Genomic DNA, 22187 nt, shown 5'->3' on the forward strand with positions numbered 1-22187 from the left:
AGCTCTTAACCATCAATAATTGGGTGCCAACAACCAATTATTGATAATTGGCGCGCATTAAAATTTGCATGCACATCTGACAGCACTGTTCTATAAGGCCAGGGCACCTAACTCCTATAGGTCATATCCCAGAAGGGGGTGTGTCCATGGGAGGGGCATGAGCTTGTCAGGAATGTCACAAAAAGTTACGCATTTTAGTTATAGTATAGTGGTAAGCATTTACACCAAGAGTCAGCAAGCGTAAGTCTGGCGTCCAAAATTAGGCATGGGAATCGTCACTACGTGCCATTTTGTAAAAGGTGCGCACCCTTTAAAGAATAGTGCTTATCAACCATTTTTTTTCAGCACCCATTTTTGAGCTCTGTTTATAGAATTCCCTCCTTGATGACTCTGTGAAAGAATTAAGATGACTGTGATTTGCTATGATTTAGCTACCAAAGAAGCTTAGAAGCCCTAATGGGTTGCAAAATTATGTGAATCCTTTATTACAGAAGGAGGTGGAGTAATGATTTGTAAGATGTGAGACAAATGGGCCCCAGTAGTTCACATTCTAAAAAAGCAATTCAGTGATAATATGCTAGTATATATTGTGAGACCTGAGAGAGATGGTGGTCCTCCTAGGACGTTAGATCTGGATATGTTGAACCTGTATGGATACAATACATCTCTACTTAAATTTAAAAAAAAAAAAGACTCTGAAGATGCTACTCAGAGAGGAAATACCATTAGATGGAAAAAAAAAAAGGTAATTGAGAAGAGAAAAACTGTTCTTGCAGTAGTACATTCAAGTTATCCTTTTGAAAGAGATCACACTTCTCACTGAACTAAATCCTGGTGCTGCAGAATATATTCCTACTAACAAAGCAAGAGAATATTAATATGGAAGATGATCAGATATCAGACTCTAATGGGAGTGCATCTGCATCAGAAGAGACTTCATCAGATGTTTCTGAAACCGTAGTACTAAATGCTGCTAAATATGTTGGACTACCAGTCGTTTCAGGACAAAGATGGGCACCACAAGCTTCTGTCACACAAATCATATAAGGTCTTTTCAGTTCTAATCCAGTATATTGAAATTTACAGTGCCCTTTAAGTTTTGCTTTTCCTAGTTTGTAACTTGGTCTTAATAAAATTTCAGATGTTTATTTTATTTTTTTCTTTATCTGCAGGACAGATTTTGTAATTACTGCCAGCCATGATGGACATGTCAAATTCTGGAAGAAAATAGAGGAAGGGATTGAGTTTGTTAAACACTTTCGTAGCCATTTAGGTGAGCTCTGGGGTTGTGGGGCTGCTAGGCTTTGTTTTTATGTATTGTCTTCTTGAACTAAACTCTGTACCCTCATTCACTGCATCATTTGCTCTATGTGGATCCGAAATGTATTTTGTAGCTTGGATCTAATAAGATGATGTCTTTTCATTGCAAAATTTTATTCAAACTCCAGGGCAGGTAAATATCTCCCACACGAATGAGGTTACTCCTCTGGGAAAAGCAAAATATTTGAGAGATCAATACATTCAATTTAACATATCTTGTATTTCCCAGACATTTTGTAAAGGTGGTTATTATTAAATTTATGTTAGCAAATTAGAAATAACATCTCTTTTGAGAGAAATTGTAATATGCTTCAGGTTTTCATTACTCAGTTTTCATAAATTTCTTGCAGCTCATTGGTGCTAGTTACTTGCAACAGTTGGTTGAAGTTACCAGAAGCCTCCCAAAGTCTAGTACAATAGTGTACTGTTTATCTAAAATGGGTGACATCAAGGCCTTTCTAGGTGGTATTTTTTCAATGTCCTCATTTTCAGTGCCTTCTATCCCATTTCCCCCATCCCTGAGTTTCCCAAACTCAATCCAGCTATTGTGTATCCTGCAGCTGAGTAGCCTACTGCTTAGTGCAACGGACTTTGATCCTGGGGAACTGGGTTCAATTCCCACTGCAGCTCCTTGTGACTCTGGGCAAGTCACTTAACCCTCCATTGTCCCAGGTACAAATACGTACCCATATATAATGTAAACTGCTTTGAATGTAGTTGGAAAAACCACAGAAAGGCGGTATATTAAGTCCCATTCCCTTCCATTTGATTTACAGAAGATAGATTTATCCAGATATGGTGAACTTCTTGTTAATGTAAATCTAGATAGAATGAAGTGTAGTGTACTTGTATACATGAATGAGCTGTGGATTGCACGTATATGTGTAGCAGAGCTGCTTAATGTTAGGGTTGAGTCTTCAGTTGCACCCCATAACTGTGGAAGCATAGATTGGGTCAGGGCCGGCGCTAGGGTTTCTGGTGCCCCCCTGCAACCTATTAGTTGGCGCACCCTACCAATCCAGCATCTCCTCTCTCTCTCCTTTCTCCTCCCTTCCCTCGTCTAGCACCTCTCTCCCCTCCCCTCTGAGAGCAACACAAACTCCTCCATTACCAGACACCTGCAGTGCTTTTTTTGTAGGCAAAAAAGGTACTGGTACTCATTATGGGTAACCTTAGGGGCGGGATCACAATGGCTCAGCCCCTACAGTAGCCACACCCCCTTTTACCAGCCATGGTGCATATAAACAGGCAGTCAAAGAAAAAAGGAGGGAAACAAAACCTCACACAATCATGAGCAACAAAGCAAAAAAGTGAGGCGGATACCAGGAGGATGTTAAAATATGCGGGGATCTTTATTGTAGTAGTCATATAAAATAACCCAACTCAGCAGTGTTTCGGCATGTAGGCCTGCCTCAGGGGTCAAAACAACTCTGTTGAACTGAAGTGAATGAAAAGGAAACTTGAATCCAAAGGATGTCACAGTCCATAGGTATGTGAAACGCTGTGTCTTCTCAGATAAGAGACAATGATAGCTCTGCAAAGCTACAAAACAACTCTCCGGAAAAAACGGTTACGTAATCAATGCAAAATCTTCAAAAATTAACCTGAAATCCTAAGAAGCTAGACTCTGCATGCAGCACAATACTAGAAAAACAGAAAGACACGTTTCCTCCTATACAGTGCAAAATAAGACAGCATATGTAGATTCTCAAATTGAACATACTCCAAACACTAAAATGAAAATAAAATGATTTTTTTCTACCTTTGTTGTCTGGTGACTTTGTTTTTCTGATCATGTTGGTCCCAGTGATTCTGCTGCTCTCTATCTGTTCTCTTAACTCCATTTCCAGTGTTACCTTTCCATTTCTTTCTTTCTTCCTTTCTTCGTCATTTTTTGCCCTACATCCATAAGTAAAAGCTGGGTCCTCCGCATACTTCACTGGAGGAGGTATAGAGTGGATCTAGCTTTTGCCTATTTTCACCATCCATGTGCAGTTTCCTCTCTTCCCTTTCCTTCATCTTCATCCATATGCATCTCCTTCCTCTCTTCCCTTCCCTCCATCCATGTCCAGCATTTCTCCCCTCTCCTCCCTTCCATCCATGTTCATCTCACTTCCTTTCTCTTCCCTTCTTTCCATCCATGTACAGCATTTCTCCCCTCCCCTCCAGCCATATCCAGCATTTCTCCTATCCCCTCCATCCATGTGCATCTCCTTCCTCTGTCTTCCCTCTCCTTCATCCATGTGCATCTCCTTCCTCTGTCTTCCCTCTCCTCCATCCACGTGCATCTCCTTCCTCTGTCTTCCCTCTCCTCCATCCACGTGCATCTCCTTCCTCTGTCTTCCCTCTTCCCTGCCCTCCCCGCCATCCATCCATGTCCAGTGACTGTCCTCTTTCCCCTCCCCTCCATCCATCCATGCCCAGCACAATTCTCCTGTCTCCCCTCCATTCATGTCCAGCACGATTCTCCTCTCTCCCCTCCATTCATGTCCAGCATGATTCTTCTCTCTCCTGCCCTCCCATTCATTTCCAGCGATTCTCTTCTCTCCTCTGCCCTCCTCTCCCGTCCATGTACAGCAATTCTCCTTTGCCCTCTATCCTCCCATCCATGTCCAGCAGTTCGTTCCAGCCTTAGTCCCTTTCTCAGCTGCTGCTAGTTCCAGTTCCAACCCCAGCCCCCCACCTGCCCACCCTCCTGTGACAGCACCTTTTTGTTCCTGCCGCCCTGTGTTTAAATCTGTTTTACCTCAAAGTCAAAGCGGCTGCAGCAGCAGCAGTGAAAGAAGCAGGCTCGCCTCGGGCCTTCCCTTCCCACTCAGTGTCCCGCCTTCCTCTAATGTAATTTCCTGTTTCTATGAGGGCGGGACACTGTGAGGGGAGGGAAGGCCCGAGGCGAGCCTGCTTCTTTCACTGATGCTCGGCTTTGACTTTGAGGTAAAACAGATTTAAACACAGGGCGGCAGGAACAAAAAGGGGGCTTTCGCGGGAGCTGAGGGTGGTAGGTAGGGGCTGGGGCTAGAACTGTGAGCTGCCAGCAGCAGTAAGCATGGCTTGTGGTGCCCTCCAGAGGTCAGCACCCCCCCTGCCATGCTTACCGCACTTACTGGGTTGCGCCGGCCTTGGATTGGGTTCAAGCAGCAATGCTGACAGCAGTATTGTAGGAAGAGTTAATGTAAACAAAAGTATGATCCTTTTCTCTTTGCATTTATATTTTGTTCCCAAGTATGTGTGTGTGTGTGTGCGTGCGCAGTTTAAATAGAGGGTGAGATGCAAAGCAAAACTTTAAAAAAATACTGACCATAATTAATCTTAAATGTCATAAGTGTAAAATTATAAGAATAAAAAAAAGAGAACAAATGGAACTTAAAGCCAGAGACAATAGCTAGTCCTGATTTAACTAGGGTCAGAACAGTTCATTTTGTTATAACATCATCCTTTTTTTCTGAGGAAGGAAAGGAAACCCCTTTCTGTGAGGCACAGCCTAAGCTTGTTTAGACTCTTTCTGTGGGAACACAGTTAGGGGTCCTTTTACTAAGGTGCGCTAAATGCTAAGAAACCCATAGGTATAAAATGGCTTTCTTAGCATTTAGCGCGCACTAAATCCATTAACATACCATAGTAAAAGGACCCCTTAGTTTGTGTTTACTCATCAGCAAGCTGTAATAGTTTCTGTATTGGAATAAAAACACCCCCTTCATAAAACTGATTCATTGTGTGTTCCTTCTAAGAACATAAGAATAGCCATACTAGGTCAGACCAGTGGTCCAACTAGCCCAATATCCTGTTTCCACCAGTGGCCAATCCAGGCAGAAACCCAGATTGCAGCAACATTCCATGCTCCCAATCCCAGGGCAAGCAGTGGCTTCCCCATGTCTGTCTCAATAGCACACTATGGACTTTTCCTCCAGGAACTTGTCCAAACCTTTTTTTAAACTCAGATACTCTAACCGCTGTTACCGCATCCTTTGGCAACGAGTTCCTAAGCTTAACTATTCGTTGAGTGAAAAAATATTTCCTCCTATTTGTTCTAAAGATATTTCTATGTAACTTCATTGAGTGTCCCTTGGTCTTTTTACTTCTGAAAGAGTAAAAAAATCGATTCACTTCCACTTGTTTTATACCACTCAGGATTTTGTAGAGCTCAATCATATCTCCCCTCAGCTATCTCTTTTCCAAGCTGAAGAGCCTTAACCTCGTTAGCCTTTCCTCACATGAAAGGAATTGCATTCCGTTTATCATTTTGGTCGCTCTTTGAACCTTTTCTAATTCTGCTATGAGTTCATATTTTCAAAACATTTTAGACTTACAAAGTTACATAGAGGTGCATTTTCAAAGCACTTAGGCTTAAAGTTTCATAGTGGAACTTTTTAAGTCTAAGTGCTTTGAAAATTAGTCCCATAGTAAGCTATGGAACTTTGTAATTCTATGAGATACAACGAACAGAATTGAACGCAATACTCAATGTGAGGTCTCACTATGGAGCGATAAGAGACATTATAGAATTCTTCGTCTTATTTACCATCCCCTTCCTAATAATTCCTAGCATCCTGTTTGCTTTTTTGACTACCGCCACACACTGGACAAAAGATTTCAGTGTATTGTCTACAATGATACCTAGATCGTTTTCTTGAGTGTTGACTTCCAAGATGGACTCTAGCATCAGGTAACTATGATTTGGATTATTCTTCCCAATGTGGATCACTTTGCATTTGTCCACATGAAATTTAGTCTGACATTTGGATACCCAGTCTTCCAATTTCCTAAGGTCTCTTCAATTTTTCACAGTCTGCATGTGTTTTAACATATTTGAATAGTTTTGTGTCATCTGCAAATTTAATCACCTCACTCGTTCTGATTTCCAGGCAATTTATAAGTAGAGAGGTGTGGTAGCCGTTGTTATGATTCTGCCGGTTTGGCTGAGGGGGAGGGGGGGGACGTCTCTTCTGATTGGCTGCCAGGGGTTGTGCTGACGTCAGGGGATAGTACTTTAGCCTGCAGCTGAAGAGTTTCTCTGCTTTTGCGTTACTTACGCTTGGTGGTAACTGGAAAGCCTGATAGTTTTCTCTCAGAACATGCACTAGGTTCTGACAGGGATCTGTGTTGTGTTAGTATTCTTTTCCATCCCTCTGGGTTAGCTGCTGCTGTGTATGTGCGTAGCTCTGTAATCAGGGTCAGCTGCTGTTTGTTTAGTGGGGGCTGGGCATTGCTCAGCCTCTGGAGCTCTGGGCTCTCTCCTTTGTTTGCTTTAGGATTTCTCTTCCCAGTGTCCTGGCCTGCTGGCTCAGTGAGTTTAACCCTTTGTGTACTGTGTGTATCGGCCCTGCTCCCTTTTGGGGAAGGGAAGCCTTCTCTCTGATTGATTGTTGATTTATGAAACTCTCTCTCTGCTGGCTCTACAAGCTTAACCCTTTGTGTTCTGTTTGCCTCTGTCTACAGTGGGTTTGAGGCAAAGGCTTTCTTCCTTCCTTTTGTGTCTGGTTCCTCTGGCTTCTGCCTGGGGCTTCCTACCCTGGTGGGGGGGGGGGGGGGGTTGCTGTGTTAGTTCCCCTGTCCTACGCTAGTCCCCTGGGTGGGCGTGGCCTGCTCTGGTCCTTTGTTTCTCCCTCTGCCCTATTGCTGGTGTTCAGCGCGTGTCTGGCATCTTGGGGCCCAGGGGGCCCTCTGGGTTCTTTCACTCCTCCCTGTGTGTGATTGGGTTTCAGTTCAGCCATGAGGCTCGCACGAGTGGCTCTGTGTGCGTGGGTTCCGGTTCGGCCGCGAGGTCCGCCTGTATGCCTATTTCCCTTCTTCCTGAGGGACTGCGGGGAGGGGTAGCTTAGGGGTATTGGATAGCTGGGGTGTGTGGTGGTGGATCGGTCTCCCCTTGGCCTCGGCCAGGGCCCAAGGGCTCACGACCAACCCAACGGATTACAGCCGTGTTAGAACAGACAATTTATAAATACGTTAAATCCCTGCGGCACTCCACTATTCATCCTCCTGCACTTAGAAAAATGGCTATGTAACCCTACCCTCTGTTTTCTGTCCAATAACAAATTCCTAATCCACAACAGAGCATTGCTTGCTATTCCATGACTCTCTAATTTTCTCAGGAGTCTGTCATGAGAGACTTTGTCAAAAACTTTCTGAAAATCTAGATACACTACATCAACTGACTGACTTTTATCAACAGGTTTATTCACATCTGCAAAGAAATAAAGCAAATTGGTGAGACAAGACTTTCCTTGGCTGAATCCCTGCTGATTCTGTCCCATCCTATATAATAAAACGCACCTCCAACATTCTGAAGCTGACTGCATGGCTGAGGCATTCCTGCTCTCTGTATCCATCTCCTGAATTGACATCACATACTTCCGGGTTCGTCACAAGCAGAAGTGACCAACCACACAAGGTTTCTCGGCTTCAGAATTTTGGAGGTGCATTCTATTAAATAGGATTGGTCAGTTCCTTGAAGCACAGCCAGAGCTCAGCGTCCTGCACAGTAACGCTCAGACACCAGAGAGAGAGGGGGGGGGGGGGCTGACACCAGAGGGAGGGAGGGGGGGGCTGAAACCAGAGGGGGGGAGATATCTCTGTCACACACACACTCTGTCTCACACACATTCTCTCTCAGTCAATGTCTTTCTCTCTCTCACTCTCACACACTGTCTCTCACACACTCTTGTCTCACACTGTATCACATTCACTCTCTATGTGTCACACAGTCACTCACACACTCTCTTGGTCTCATACACTCAGTCTCACAGAGAGTCTGTGTCTCACACACACTCTCTCTCTCTCTCGCACACACACACTGTATCTGTGTGAAACACACTCTCACACTGTGTCTCACATACGCACTTGCGCACACTCTCATTCTCACACACACAATCTCTCACAGACACACTCGCACCCAGACTCTCTCTCACACACACACTTGCACATTCACTCTCTCTCTCACACACAGTCACTCTCACATACACTCTCTCAAACATACACACTCAGAGGAAAACCTTGCTAGCGCCCGTTTCATTTGTGTCAGAAATGGGCCTTTTTTACTAGTTAAAACATGTTTATCTATGTGTTCCATAATTTTATTCTTTATAATATCTTCCACTATTTTGCCCGGCACCGATATCAGGCTTACCAGTCTGTAATTTCCTGGATCACCCCTGGAACCCTTTTTAAAAATTGGCGTTACATTGGCCACCCTCCAATCTTCAGGTACTAACAGCAGGTCATCAATTTCGTGTTTTGAGTTCTTTCAGTACCCTTTGGTGCATGTAATCTGGTTCAGGTAATTTACTACTCTTTAATTTTGTCGATTTGGCTTAGTATGTCTTCCTGATTCACCAAGATTTTTCAGTTTCTCTGCATCGTCACCCTTGAAAACCATTTCTGGTACAGGTAGATCTCTTACTTCTTCTGTAAAGACCAAAGCAAAGAATTCATTCAGTCTCAACGCTATGGCCTTGTCCTCCCTGAGTGCCCCTTTTGCACCTTCATGATCTAACTGTCCCATGGACTCCCTCACTGGCTTTCTGCTTCTGATGTATCTGAAAAAGTTGTTACTGTGAGGTTTTTTTTTCCCTCTGTGGCAATTTCTCTTCATATTCTCTTTTAGCCTTCTTTATCAATGTTTTGCCAGTGCTTATGTTGTTTCTTATTTTCTTCATTCAGTTCCTTTTTCCATTCTTTGATGGATATTCTTTTGTCTCTAATAGCCTCTTTCACTTCACCTTTTAATCATGCTGGCTGTCGTTTTCTCTTTCCACTTTTGTAAATACGTGGAATGCATCTGGTCTGGGCTTCCAAGATGTTTTGAATAACGTCCACACCTGATTTAGTGTCCTAACCTTTGCAGCCGATCCTTTTAGCTTCTTTTTAACCATTTCCCTCATTTTACCATAGTCACCCTTTTGAAAGTTACATGCTGCTACAGTAGATTTCCTTAGTGACTTCATTCCAGATATTAGCTCAAATGTGATCATGTTGTGATCACTGTTTGCCATTGGACCCAACACCTTTACCTCTTGAGCTATGCCCTGCATTCCACTAAGGATTAATCTAAAGTAGCTCCCCCTCTTGTTGGTTCCTAGACCAGTTGCTCTAAGAAGCAGTCACTTATTACATCTAGGAATTTTACCTCTCTTGTGCTCCGTGATGTAACATTTATCCAGTCAATATTGGGGTAATTGAAATTAAACAATATATATCTCTTTCTACCTAATGTACAACCTGTTTGCAAGCAACTATGGCTGCCCCTAGGCAATACAATTTCCAGCAATCACACAATGTGGAGAAAAAAAGACATCAGGTATTACAGCACCACCTCTTTGTCAAAGGACAAGCCTTTTGTATAATGAGGGAACTGTATCAATCATGTGTCTTCAAAAAAAAACTCCACAACATCACTCTTTTGCCGCTGACTTAACCATGTACTATGCAAACATTTGTAAAGGAGACCTAAATAATAAAGTCTAAATTCGAATGTAAAGGAGACCTAAATAATAAAGTCTAAATTCGAATGTTTGCATAGTACATGGTTAAGTCAGTGGCAAAAGAGTGATGTTGTGGAGTTTTTTTTGAAGACACATGATTGATACAGTTCCCTCATTATACAAAAGGCTTGTCCTTTGACAAAGAGGTGGTGCTGTAATACCTGATGTCTTTTTTTCTCCACATTGTGTGATTGCTGGAAATTGTATTGCCTAGGGGCAGCCATAGTTGCTTGCAAACAGGTTGTACATTAGGTAGAAAGAGATATATATTGTTTGATAATACATTCTACCTATTCCGTTTGATTAGGGTAATTGAAATTACCCATTATTATACTGTTGCCCAATTTGCCATCTTTCCTAATTTCTGTAAATATTTCTTCATCTGTGTCTGTTCTGTCCCGGTGGATGGTAGTACAGCTCTTCCGGTATACTCTTTCCCTTCACACATGGAATTTCTATCCATAAGGATTCCATTCTGTTATCTGTGTCATGTAGAATGTTTATTTTGTTTGACTCAATTCCCTCTTTAACATGTAGCGCAACCCCCCCCCCCACACACACACATACACCTCCAATTTGATCCACTCTATCATTGCAATTTAATTTGTACCCTTTTAACAAAGTGTCCTTTTGATTGTCCTCCTTCCACCAGTTCTCTGAGATGCTTATTATATCTGCCTCTTCATTTAGTGCTATATACTCCAACTCTCCCATCTTATTTTTAGGCTTCTAGCATTTGTATATAGACACATCAAATTGTGTTTTTTCCTTGCATCTACAAGCTGCTTAGAAGTTGACAGGGTTAATATGTATCCTTTACTCTGTTCTCCCCATAAACATTCTGGCTTTCTTGCACCATTGTTGAAGCCTCTGTATTGGGATTTCCTAAATGTCCTGTTTCAAGGGTATGCTTCAAGGGTACTCCACACCAAACTGTGCGCCCCTGGGTGACTGTAGGCTTCCCCCCCCCCCCCCCCCTCATTTAGTTTAAAATCTGCTCTTACAATGCTGAAGAATCCCACTGACTTACCTCAAGTGAAAATAAAGTTGGTGCCAATAATTGGTGCCTGTCACGGCATTTGGAGTGGCTTTGTCGCTGGGCTGCTGAAGGAAGAAGCCACCACTTAGGCTCTAGTCAACCCCCTGCATTTGGGCTGCAGAAGTAGGAAGTCCTATGAGCATTGCAGAGGAGAAGCTGGAACTGCTGGTACTTGAAGAAAAAGTTATGTATTCACCAAATAGGATTTTTAGTGTAATTCGTGAGGGTTGCTTAGCACCCCAGGGTGAATATGGGTTATCTGAAAGCCAAGGTTTCTAATGGTCTTCTGCACACGATGACATTAGAGTGCTTTGCTGATTCTGTTGCCCTTACTTTCACAGGTGTTGTAGAAAGTATTGCAGTTAGCTCTGAGGGTGCCTTGCTTTGTTCGGTGGGGGATGACCAGGCTATGAAGGTTTTTGATGTGGTGAACTTTGATATGATCAACATGCTTAAACTTGGGTGAGTGTACTCCAAAAAACTTTTCTTATGCTAGGTACAGATGTTGGATATTTCAAATGTAAACAGGATTATTGTATCTTATTATCTTCTAGTCTGTGCTGCCTGTCAAACTTAAGAACATCATTAAATGTGCAAGTACATTTTCATGTTTGTCTGACATTTATTAGAGATGTCCCTTTAACCTGGAATTAATGTGGAATGCTGGTTGTTTTTAACAAAAAACAGCTGAGATACTGTAGAAACAACACTTTCCATGTATAAGAAATTGTGTCATAACTGGTAATCTCTGTGCAGCTTATTCAAAAAATGACTGATATATAATTGCAGGAGTCCTGCTTGTCTGTAAGGCAGACCTTTTTTTTTTCATCGTCTCCCAAAATTAGAATGTACCAAATGGTGCTGGCTTCCCTTGTTAGTATGGTCTATTAATGTCTCAGTGTTGATTGTCTGCAAAATGATTTTTAGAGATGTTCAAGGCAAAAATTGACATTTTGTTTACTTTCCCATGTCATTTACAGGATTTTTCTGTTTTTTTTAATTATTATTTGTTTTGGGGGGTTTTTTTTGAGGCATTGTCACTTTTGTGCAGTGATGCCCTTTGTTGTTCAGTAGGATAGCTTATTACTTAATAAGGCATATATTGATAAACTGAATCCAGCAATACAGATTTTTTTCCTGTCATTTTGGCTTAAAACAATATGAAATGGTATGGGAAAAGTCATGAATTGATAAATGGAGTAAATAAAATCACAGTTCTGTTGCTTACTATATGGCATTTCATCCAGTACAATATATCTGTTGCATAAATTTTATGAACAACAGTGTATAATATATTCTCAGTATTTTACAAAAGTCCTCATAGCAGAGAAAGTGCCATAAAAAGGTCAGATCAAAAATATCAGTTTCCATTTATTGCAGTCAGTGACCTCATCAATTCAGTTAGAGTTGACAAAGGATCAACTAATACTAGGGACATTTTTTCAGTTACATTTTGTTAAATACAGTAGATTTACAATTAATTGCAAATTTTGTATGAGATCTAAAGCTATTCAGTCTACTATGGACTAAATTCTATAGATGGCACCTAAAAAATTGGCGCTGAAAAAAATAGCGCTTATTGCTGTTCTATAAACCATGCTTACAGTTAGGCACAGTTTAAAGAATAGCGCTTAGTACAATGTGATACCCATAAGCGAGCCTTCTCCAGAGTAGCCCCCACACACTGGAATTCTCTCCCTGAAAGGCTCCGCTTAACACAAGACTCTCTCTACTTCAGGAAGAAGGTGAAAGCTTGACTCTTCAACCAGGCCTTTAATGGAAGAAGTAACTAACTTCTTAGTCTCACACACACACACAAGGAGTGACACAGGCTGCACATACTGCAACAGGACATGTTTATCTACTCCTACCCTAGCTGAGATAACATTTAATCATCTCTCTGAGTTCAAGTGCAACTTTCTTTAAATTAGTCACCTTATTTTCTAACTCCTCTTATTCTCTTTCTTATCTATATGTTCCATCTTTGCTTATACCCTATTCTGTCTATTAAAATGTTCTATTACATATTGTGTTGACATTGTAAGTAGTATACTATGCCATACTTTGTATTGTTATTTAAATATTTTTACTGCTATAAATGTCCATTGCTTATATTTGATTTACTCTTACTGTACATTGCCTTGAGTGAATTCTTTCAAAAAAGGCGGTAAATAAATCCTAATAAATAAACCGTGACTGCATTTAGGCATGACCTTTTACACCAGTGAAAACATGGTGTAAATCTCCTTGTGTGAACTAGGCGCAGATCCCCCTCATTCTTTAGCAGTGCACATACATTTTAGGAATGCCCCCCGACCCACCCATGCTCCTTCCATGGCCACATCCCCTTTTCGGATCAGCACACTAGAATTTACGCACAACTCTTTATAGAATACGCCTAAAAAGATGCGCTTATAAATTTGAATTATTTCCAATTAGTGCTGGTAATTGTTATTGCCCATTTATCGGTGCTCATTGGCTCATTCACTTAAGTTGCATGCACAAATTGGATACGCATCCAAATTTGTGCACGCAACTCAAAGCATCATATATGGAATCTGGGGGGGGGGGGGGGGGTGAGTGTTCTGCTTGACTATATCTTCTGGATCATTAGTACAACGTTCTCATGTGCTACATAGTTTATTAACCTCTTTGTTAAGGCGGTGAATCTCTCCATTTTATCATTTTTATAGGCTTCTGACACATTTAAGATGATTTTCTAGGCTATTCAAAAGCCCAGGGCACATATTTATTCAGCACCGGACTTATCTTGAGTGAATAGCTAATTTCCCAGTATCATCTTTCAGATACATGGAACATCATCATTGTTGTAGCTCAGTTCATGAAAAGTCTATTCCTTAGCAGTAGACTCTGACCCTACTGGGCCCTTGCCTTGGGGGGGGAGGGGGGGGCTCTGAGTACTCTCCCCCTTCACCAAATGCACCCCTTAAGGGAGTTTCCCACTGGGCACCGTGCAGCAACAGGCAGCCATGTATATTTAAAAGAAAAAAAAGAGAAAGAAAGAAATATATAATTTGGCTAGGCTGCCTGGATAAGCTTTATTTTCCTGCTGTATAAAGAATAAAACTAGTTGGGGGGTAGGAGAAGAGTCAAGGAAAAAGAAACTCACATCCAGAGAGCTGCAGGGCGATTGCAAGAGTTCTGTGAGTCCCAGGCTGGGACTGCCAGCAGCCACAGAGTACAGATCAGTGCACATCAGCCACATGGCTGGGCATGCACTGAACTCCCTGTGGGAGTCTGCAGCCAAGCACAGCCACTAGCTAACTTTGTCCCCAGTGCAATGGACATTTCCAATGTCAGAGGCATCCATGGCTGCTTCAGCATTGAGACTTGTGATCCCGATGACTTTGGTAAGAAAGGCAGTCCTGTTCCTTCTGGCTGCAGTTTGGTTACAGCCAAAGCAGTCTCAGCCCCCCCCCCCCCCCCCCCCCCCCCCCCCCCCGTTGACTGTTTTGGTGGGAGGAGCTTTTCTGCCTTATTGAATCAGTCACCAAGGCCTGGGTCTCTCCTTGTCCTCCCTAGAGCCTGTGGAGGGAGTACCAGTCCTGGAGGCCCTTTCAGGGCTTCCCTCCCAAAAAAAAAAAAAGACTTCTTGCTCCACAAGACTCTGAAGCTGTTGGAGCATCTGGAATGAGTTAACATAGTAACATAGTAGATGACGGCAGAAAAAGATCTGCACGGTCCATCCAGTCTGCCCAACAAGATAAACTCATATGTGCTACTTTTTGTGTATACCCGACTTTGATTTGTACCTGTCCTCTTCAGGGCACAGACCGTATAAGTCTGCCCAGCACTATCCCCGCCTCCCAACCAGTGGCGTAGCTACGTGGGGCCTGAGGGGGCCGGGGCCCCCGCAGATTCACCCCAGGACCCCCCTCCCGGCGAACCCGCCCCCGCCTACCTTTACTTTTGCTGGTGGGGGATCCCACTCCCTGCCAGCCGACATCTTCTTCTCAGTCGCTTCCTGCTCTTCAATTTGTTTGCTGACGTCCTGCACGTAATTGTACATGCAGGACGTCAGACTCAGAGAACAGTTCTGTTCTCCGAGTCTGACGTCCTGCACGTACAACGTGCAGGACGTCAGCAAACAAATTGAAGAGCAGGAAGCGACTGAGAAGAAGATGTCGGCTGGCGGGGAGTGGGATCCCCCGCCAGCAAAAGTAAAGGTAGGCTGCAGCGGTGGCGGGTTCGCGGCGGGAGGGGGGGGCGGCAATGTCGGTGGTGGGGGGGGGGGGGGCGGCGCCGGGGGAGGGCTAAAATGTGCCCCCTCCCCCCGGGCTCTGGACCCCTCCCCCACGGAAGGCTGGCTACGCCCCTGCTCCCAACCTCCAGCCCCGCCTCCCACCATCGGCTCTGGCACAGACCGTACAAGTCTGCCCAGCGCTATCCCCGCCTCCCAACCACCAACCCCGCCTCCCACCACCGGCTCTGGCACAGACCGTATAAGTCTGCCCAGCACTGCCAGAGTTGTCAACAGGGCCAAGAGCCTCCTGTCCCTCACAGACCTGGAGTACTTTGGGCTCCAGTTCAACATGGCACAGGCAGCCATGTTCCTCATAGAGGAGCACATACACAAGTTATAGGAACAGAAGCACAAGCGGCACCATATGGATGCTTTGCATGCCTAGGATGATCTTCAGCTCCTAAGAACCATAGCATCTACTCTGGAAGTGATGCTCTGGCCACGGGCCTACATGCAGCACCTCCAGTTGGACCTGTTGTCGCGTGGAATTCACATCTCTCAGGACTTCAAGCATCAGCTTGCTCTCTCTCCCCCTCCCTCTCCCTCCCCCTCCCACCCCTCCCTCCCTCTCTCTCTCTCTCTCTCTCCCTCCCTCCCCCTCTCCCCCTCTCTCTCCCTCCCTCTCTCTTCCTGGACAATTGGGGTCCACCAATGTTTGATTTTATAGTCTTGAGCGGGAAAGCTAAATTGGAGCACCTCAGCCTCAGTACCCATGTCTGTTGTGTCATTCCCACCTTAAGTAATTCCCTTATTTGTCCTGTTTGTCTGTCCTGATTAGATTGTAAGCTCTGTCAAGCAGGGACTGTCTTTTACATGTTCAAGTGTACAGCACTGCGTACATCTAGCTGCGCTATAGAAAAAGTAGTAGTAGCAGTAGAAATGGCTGGTTAAAATGATGCATCTAGGCAAAAATTAATTCTAACTATAGGTACATGATGCTGGGTTCCACACTAGGAGTTGCCACCCAGAAAAGGATCATGGAGTCATTAAGACATGAATTTCCAGTAGAAGAGGTCAAAAAAGCAAATAGAACGTTAAGAATTAGGATAAGATTGAAGTATAAAACTACAGAAACTTAACAGTAACAGCCAAAAGAATAGTAGCAGGGCATAAACTTTATCTTAAAAGAAAGTTACTTTCTGTTCTTGCCTGGAAGTGAGGTAGCAGTGCTACTGGCCTGAATTAGATGTTAATGAAGATGTGAGGAGGTAGAATAGCTGCAGAGATTACTAAGGTTTGTTTGAAGCAGTCCCCTTAGAATCAAAACTATATAGAGAGGAAAGGTCCCAGGAAACTTCTTTTGAGGAGCTCTGAGAGAAGAGGACATTTCTCTGGGTAAGTGAACATTTTTTGTACTCTGTGCTTTGGTGATTTAAAGGTTGGGGTTTAAAAGAGGCAAGGTAGGTTTATTGATAAAGACAGCATTAAAAAGCAAACTTTATTAACTAGTCTTCCTACCCTTTTCCCCATAGTTTCTAAAACTTGAACCACAGCAATTAATTGATAATGAATGTGACTGTTGGGCCATTCAGGTCTTTATCTGCCGTCACAGTGTTACTATGTTACATTAAATAAATCACATAATATACCATATAATCTTAAGGATCTTTTTATTAATCTAATATCCTTAGTACCTTAATAAGTTTAAACAGTACAATAATACTAAGATGCAGACAGCAATCCAGGAGCAAGAGGAGTGCTATCTAGTCTTTTGCATTAAGTGTCACATGTATGATTATCTCCCAGTTGGTGAGCACATGGTTCGCTGTGAAATATCCTCAAAGAATACTATTGAAACAGGACATTTAGGGGCCTTTTTACAAAGCGGTGGTAAGCCCAATGCAGGGCTTACTACCGCCACCTCAATGAATGGCGGTAAGTGCACTCACTTGAAATGGGCAACTGGTCCAAGAACTGAGAAGAAGAGGAGCTATTTTAGATCTAGTCCTTAGTGGAATGCAGGGCTTGGTATGAGAGGTAATGGTGTTGGATCCACTGGGAAATGGTGTATCATAACATGATCAGATTTGAGCTGCTAACTGGAGTGAAGTCACTGAAGAAATCTACTGTAGCCGCATTCAATTTTCAAAAGGGTGACTGTAACAAAATTAGGAAAAAGCTTTAAAAAAAAGCTGAAAGGGTTGGCCGTAAAGGTTAGAACTTTACATCAGGCATGGACGTTGTTTTAAAATACCATTGTTGAAGTCCAGACCAGATGTATTCCACGTATTAACAAAGGTGGAAAGAAGAGCAAACGACATCCAGTGTGGTTAAAAGGTGAAATCAAAGAGGCTATTAGAGCCAAAAGACTATCCTTCAAAGAATGGAAAAAAGGATCCAAATGAAAATAAGAATCAACATAAGCAGTTTTGAACTTAGATGCAAAGCACTGATAAAGAAGGCTAAAAAAGAATATGAAGAAAAACTTGCTGTGGAGACAAAAACTCAGAGTATCAACTTTTTTAGGTGTTAAAAAGAACTGAAACTTGAAATTGCTGATCTGTTTTTAGTGATTTGTAACCTGTCATTAAAATCATCTGTAGTACCTGAAGATTGGAGGGTAGCCAATGTTAACACTCAGTTTTAAAAAGGGTTCCGGGATAACCTGGGAAATTACAGACCGGTAAGCCTGACTTCAGTGCTGGGCAAAATAGTGGAAACTATTATAAAGTTTAAAATTATGGAACACATAGACAAACATGGTAACATGATTTAAGGGGACAGAGTGTCACAATCCTAGGCTTTAAACAAACAGTCATGAACTCTGGAACAACGTGAGCCCGGCCTACTGTCATCAAGCGGCAGCAGGAGGCAACCCCCCCCCCCCCCCCCCCCCCCCCAAAGCAGGACTAGACAGGATTTAGGATGCACTTGGCTTGGCTGGAATCGGATTCAGGAACGGGCTTGGCTTGGCTGAAATCAGATGCTGGAACGGATTTGGCTTGACTGGAACTGGATTCAGGATACTCAAGCAGGATTCAGGATTTTCAAACAAGCTTTGGCGGAAGCAGGATTCAGGATTTCCAAACAAGCTTGGCAGAAACAGGATTCAGGAAACTCAAACAGGATTCAGGATTTTCAAACAAGCTTGGCAGAAACAGAAGCTGAAAGCAAACAGGGCAGAGGCAAGCAGGAAGGGGATTGGAGCTGAAGACAACCAGGGCAGACACAAGCAAGATACAAAGCTGACCCACACAGACAAACAACAGAACTAAGACTGAAGCAAATGTAGAGGGGACTAGAACAAGCAAGGCAGACTAGGCAGGACACAAAGCTGACCCACACAGACAAACAACAGAACTATGGCTGAAGGCTGAACCTAGCACACAAACAGACCGAGAAGAACAGGAGCAGAAGTGCACACAGGCACCCTAAACAAGGAATCAAGACAGAAGTGCCCACAGGCACACAAGAACAAGGCAGAAGTGCTACACTGCACACGGACTAACCTGGAGACTTTTGGCATTGCAAAGGCACTGAATGAAAGTGCACCACTTCCTTATAAACAGGACAGAGGCAGGAAATACACACAACACCAAAGTGAAGCTTGAAACACAGAGGAAGTGGAAACCCTACAGGACAGAGGCAGGAAATACACACTGAACACCAAAGTGAAGCTTGAAACACAGAGGAAGTGGAAACCCTACAGGACAGAGGCTTGAAATACACAGGAAAGAAACCCTACAGACAGTAGCCAGCACAGCAGCTGACCATCGGGACATAAGTTGAGTCAGAGAGGGATCCCACCACAATCATGACACAGAGTCAGCATGAGTTCAGCCAAGGGAAGTCTTGTCTCACCAATTTGCTTCATTTCTTTGAAGACGTAAATAAACATGGATAAAGGTGAGCCGGTTGATGTAGTGTGTCTGGATTTTCAGAAAGCTTTTGATAGAGCTCCTCATGAGAGACTCCTGAGAAAATTAAAAAGTCATGTGATAGGAGGCAATGTCCTTTTGTGGATTAGGAATTGGTTATTGGACAGAAAACAGAGGGTAGGGTTACATGGCCATGTTTATCAATGGAGGAGGGTGAATAGTGGAGAACAGCAGGAATCTGTACTGGGACCAGTTCTATTTAATATTTATAAATGATCTGGAAAATGGAACGACAAGTGAGGTGATTAAATTTGCAGATGACAGAAAACTATTAAAAGTTGTCAAAACACATGCAAACTGTGAAAAATTGCAGAGAGACATTAGGAAATTGGAAGATTGGGCATCCAAATGGAAAATGGAATTTCATGTGGACAAATGCAAAGTGATGCACATTGGGAAGAATAATCCAAATCATAGTTACCTGATGCTAGGGTCCACCTTAGAAGTCAGCACTCAAGAAAAAGATCTAGGTGTCATTGTAGACAATACACTGAAATCTTCTGCTCAGTGTCTGCCGTTGGCCAAAAAAGCAAACAAGATGCTAGGAATTATTAGGAAAGTGATGCAAAATGAGACCGAGAATATTATAATGCCTCTGTATCACTCCATGGAGCAACCTCACCTTGAGTATTGTGTTCAATTCTGGTCGCCGTATCTCAAAAAACATATTATGGAATTAGAAAAGGTTCAAAGAAGAGCAATGAAAAAGATAAAGGAGATGGAACTCCTCCCGTATGAGGAAAGGCTAAAGAAGTTAGTGCAAAAGAGACAGCTAATGGGGTATATGATTGAGGTCTATAAAATCCTGAGCATGTAGAATGGGTAAAAGTGAATCGATTTTTCTCCCTTTCAAAAAGTACAAAGACCGGGGACACTCAATGAAATTACATGGAAATACTTTTAAAAAAAATAGGAGGAACTATTTTTTCACTCAAAGAATATCTGGAACTCACTGCCGGAAGATGTGGTAACGACGGTTAGCATATCTGGGTTTGGATGTGGTAACGACGGTTAGCATATCTGGGTTTAAAAAAAGGTTTGGACAAGTTCCTGGAGGAAAAGTCTATGGTCTGTTATTCAGATTGACATGGGGGAAGCCACTGCTTGCCCTGGGATTGGTAGCAAGGAATATTGCTGATTAATTGGGTTTCTGCCAGGTATTTATGACCTGGATTGACCACTGTTGGAAGCAGTACACTGGACTAGATGGACCATTGGTCTGACACAGTATGGTTATTCTTGTTTTCTTAATGTTATCTGTATCCATCAATGGTGCAACCACATTTTGAGTTTTGTGTGCAGTTCTGGTTGCCTGATCTCGAAAAAGAGATAGAATAGGTACAAAGAAGGGCACCAAAATGATAAAGAAGATGCAGTGTCTTCCTTGTAAAAAGCTAAATATGTTCGAGCTCAGTTTTCATCTCCTCCTGATGAGAAATGACACATTGCAATGGTATGGGTTGTTTGGATAGGTTGTTTTGAGAGGGGGATAAAGAATTGTCAAACTTACTTTAATTCACTGTAATGGGAAATGTGCAGCTACAGCAGCATTCGGGCCTGGAAATATTTTAGCCTTAGGCAGATATATTTGGGTCTGAGGATTACAGGAAGTAAAGGTGGGCAAGACTTCTACGGTCTGTGTCCTGAAAATGGGGCTAGTTCTGGGCAAGACTTCTATGGTCTGTGTCCTGAAAATGGCAGATACAAATCAAGGTAAGGTATACACAAGAAGTAGCACATATGAGTTTATCTTGTTGGGCAGACTAGATGGACCATGCAGGTCTTTTTCTGCCGTCATCTACTATGTTACTATGTATATGTGTGTGTGTGTTTCTATGTAGTTGAATAATCCTTTGAAGGCAAGTCCTTAGGTGGAGCAGAGGTCACTAATGAATTATCCGTGGACTTCTCATGCACTTCCCCAGTATGTCTGTCAAAGTTGTGTGGTATATTCCCTTTTATGACTTGGACCAAATCAAAATATGAAGATGTTATGGTTTTAAATTCCTTAATCTGCTTCTTTTGATAGGAGCACCTGTTGCTAGAATGAATTTTATTTATTAGCATTAATTGTCTTCATTAAGGAATTCAGGTGTAGCTTGACATATGCTGTTAAACAATGTAAGTTGCCTAACTATAGTAAAAAGATCAAATGTCAACATAATACTCAATTAAAACAAGAACATAAACATAGTCATACTGGGTCAGACTAATGTTACATTTAGCCCAGTATCTTGCTTCCAACAGTGGCCAATCTAGGTCACAGGTACCTGGCAGAAACCCAAATGTTAGCAACATTTCATGCTACCAAATGAGAGAAACTTTGAAATCGCCAAATTCATATTATTGGTACTCTTGTAATTTAGACGAGGTCAATATCATACATATTAAAACAACACAAGAGAACTTTTAACTAGGAGAAATGTAATAGTCAGGCTGGTGTTGGGGTGATCATTATTGTTGAGTTTATCAAAATCTCTGGGAGGAGGACCTAGGGGTGCGAGGCTGAAGGATCAACTAGGGCACCTGTCTATTCGCCAGCCCTGTCTATTCGGGCTGTGATGCTAAAAATGTCATTATCCACACTGCGTAAACCAATCAGGTTTATGACTGTTTGAAAAATTGTGAGATAAATTGCATTGTAGCAACTTTAAAAATGTGGAAAAATAGGTCCTGATATTCAAATCGAGTTATGTGTTTGCCAGCAGATGACAAACACATAACTTGCTTAAGTGTGTATTTTCAGCCCTTAACTGCATCAAATCGAACTGTTTAACTTGCAAAACACCTAGAATATATATATATATTTTTTTTTTTTTTTTGCAAAAGGGACTGGCACACATTCCACAGCAATGATTTGCTGAATGGATAAATTCCACAGCAATATTCATTTGCTGAATGGATAAATTTATACATTTTAGAACTAAGCTTGTTGAATAGCAGGCCAAATTTTAAATGGATAATCGACGATGTGGTTGCCAGTTAACCATACAGTGGGGGAAATAAGTATTTGATCCCTTGCTGATTTTGTAAGTGTGCCCACTGACAAAGACATGAGCAGCCCATAATTGAAGGGTAGGTTATTGGTAACAGTGAGAGATAGCACATCACAAATTAAATCCGGAAAATCACATTGTGGAAAGTATATGAATTTATTTGCATTCTGCAGAGGGAAATAAGTATTTGATCCCCCACCAACCAGTAAGAGA

General features: G+C 42.6%; 1 protein-coding gene across 1 annotated transcript in view; it reads left to right on the plus strand.

The window, feature by feature from the left end:
* PPWD1 (peptidylprolyl isomerase domain and WD repeat containing 1) overlaps nucleotides 1–22187 on the plus strand; it is a 79777-nt gene that overhangs the window by 23684 nt on the left and 33906 nt on the right. Inside the window, exons 3-4 of the mRNA XM_030193184.1 lie at nucleotides 1173–1273; nucleotides 11178–11298. Of these exons, the coding sequence (XP_030049044.1) occupies nucleotides 1173–1273; nucleotides 11178–11298 (222 nt within the window). The remainder of the gene's footprint in view (nucleotides 1–1172; nucleotides 1274–11177; nucleotides 11299–22187) is intronic.

Source organism: Microcaecilia unicolor, chromosome 2 (assembly GCF_901765095.1).
Source record: "Microcaecilia unicolor chromosome 2, aMicUni1.1, whole genome shotgun sequence".
In the NCBI taxonomy this organism is placed as follows: Eukaryota; Metazoa; Chordata; class Amphibia; order Gymnophiona; family Siphonopidae; genus Microcaecilia; species Microcaecilia unicolor.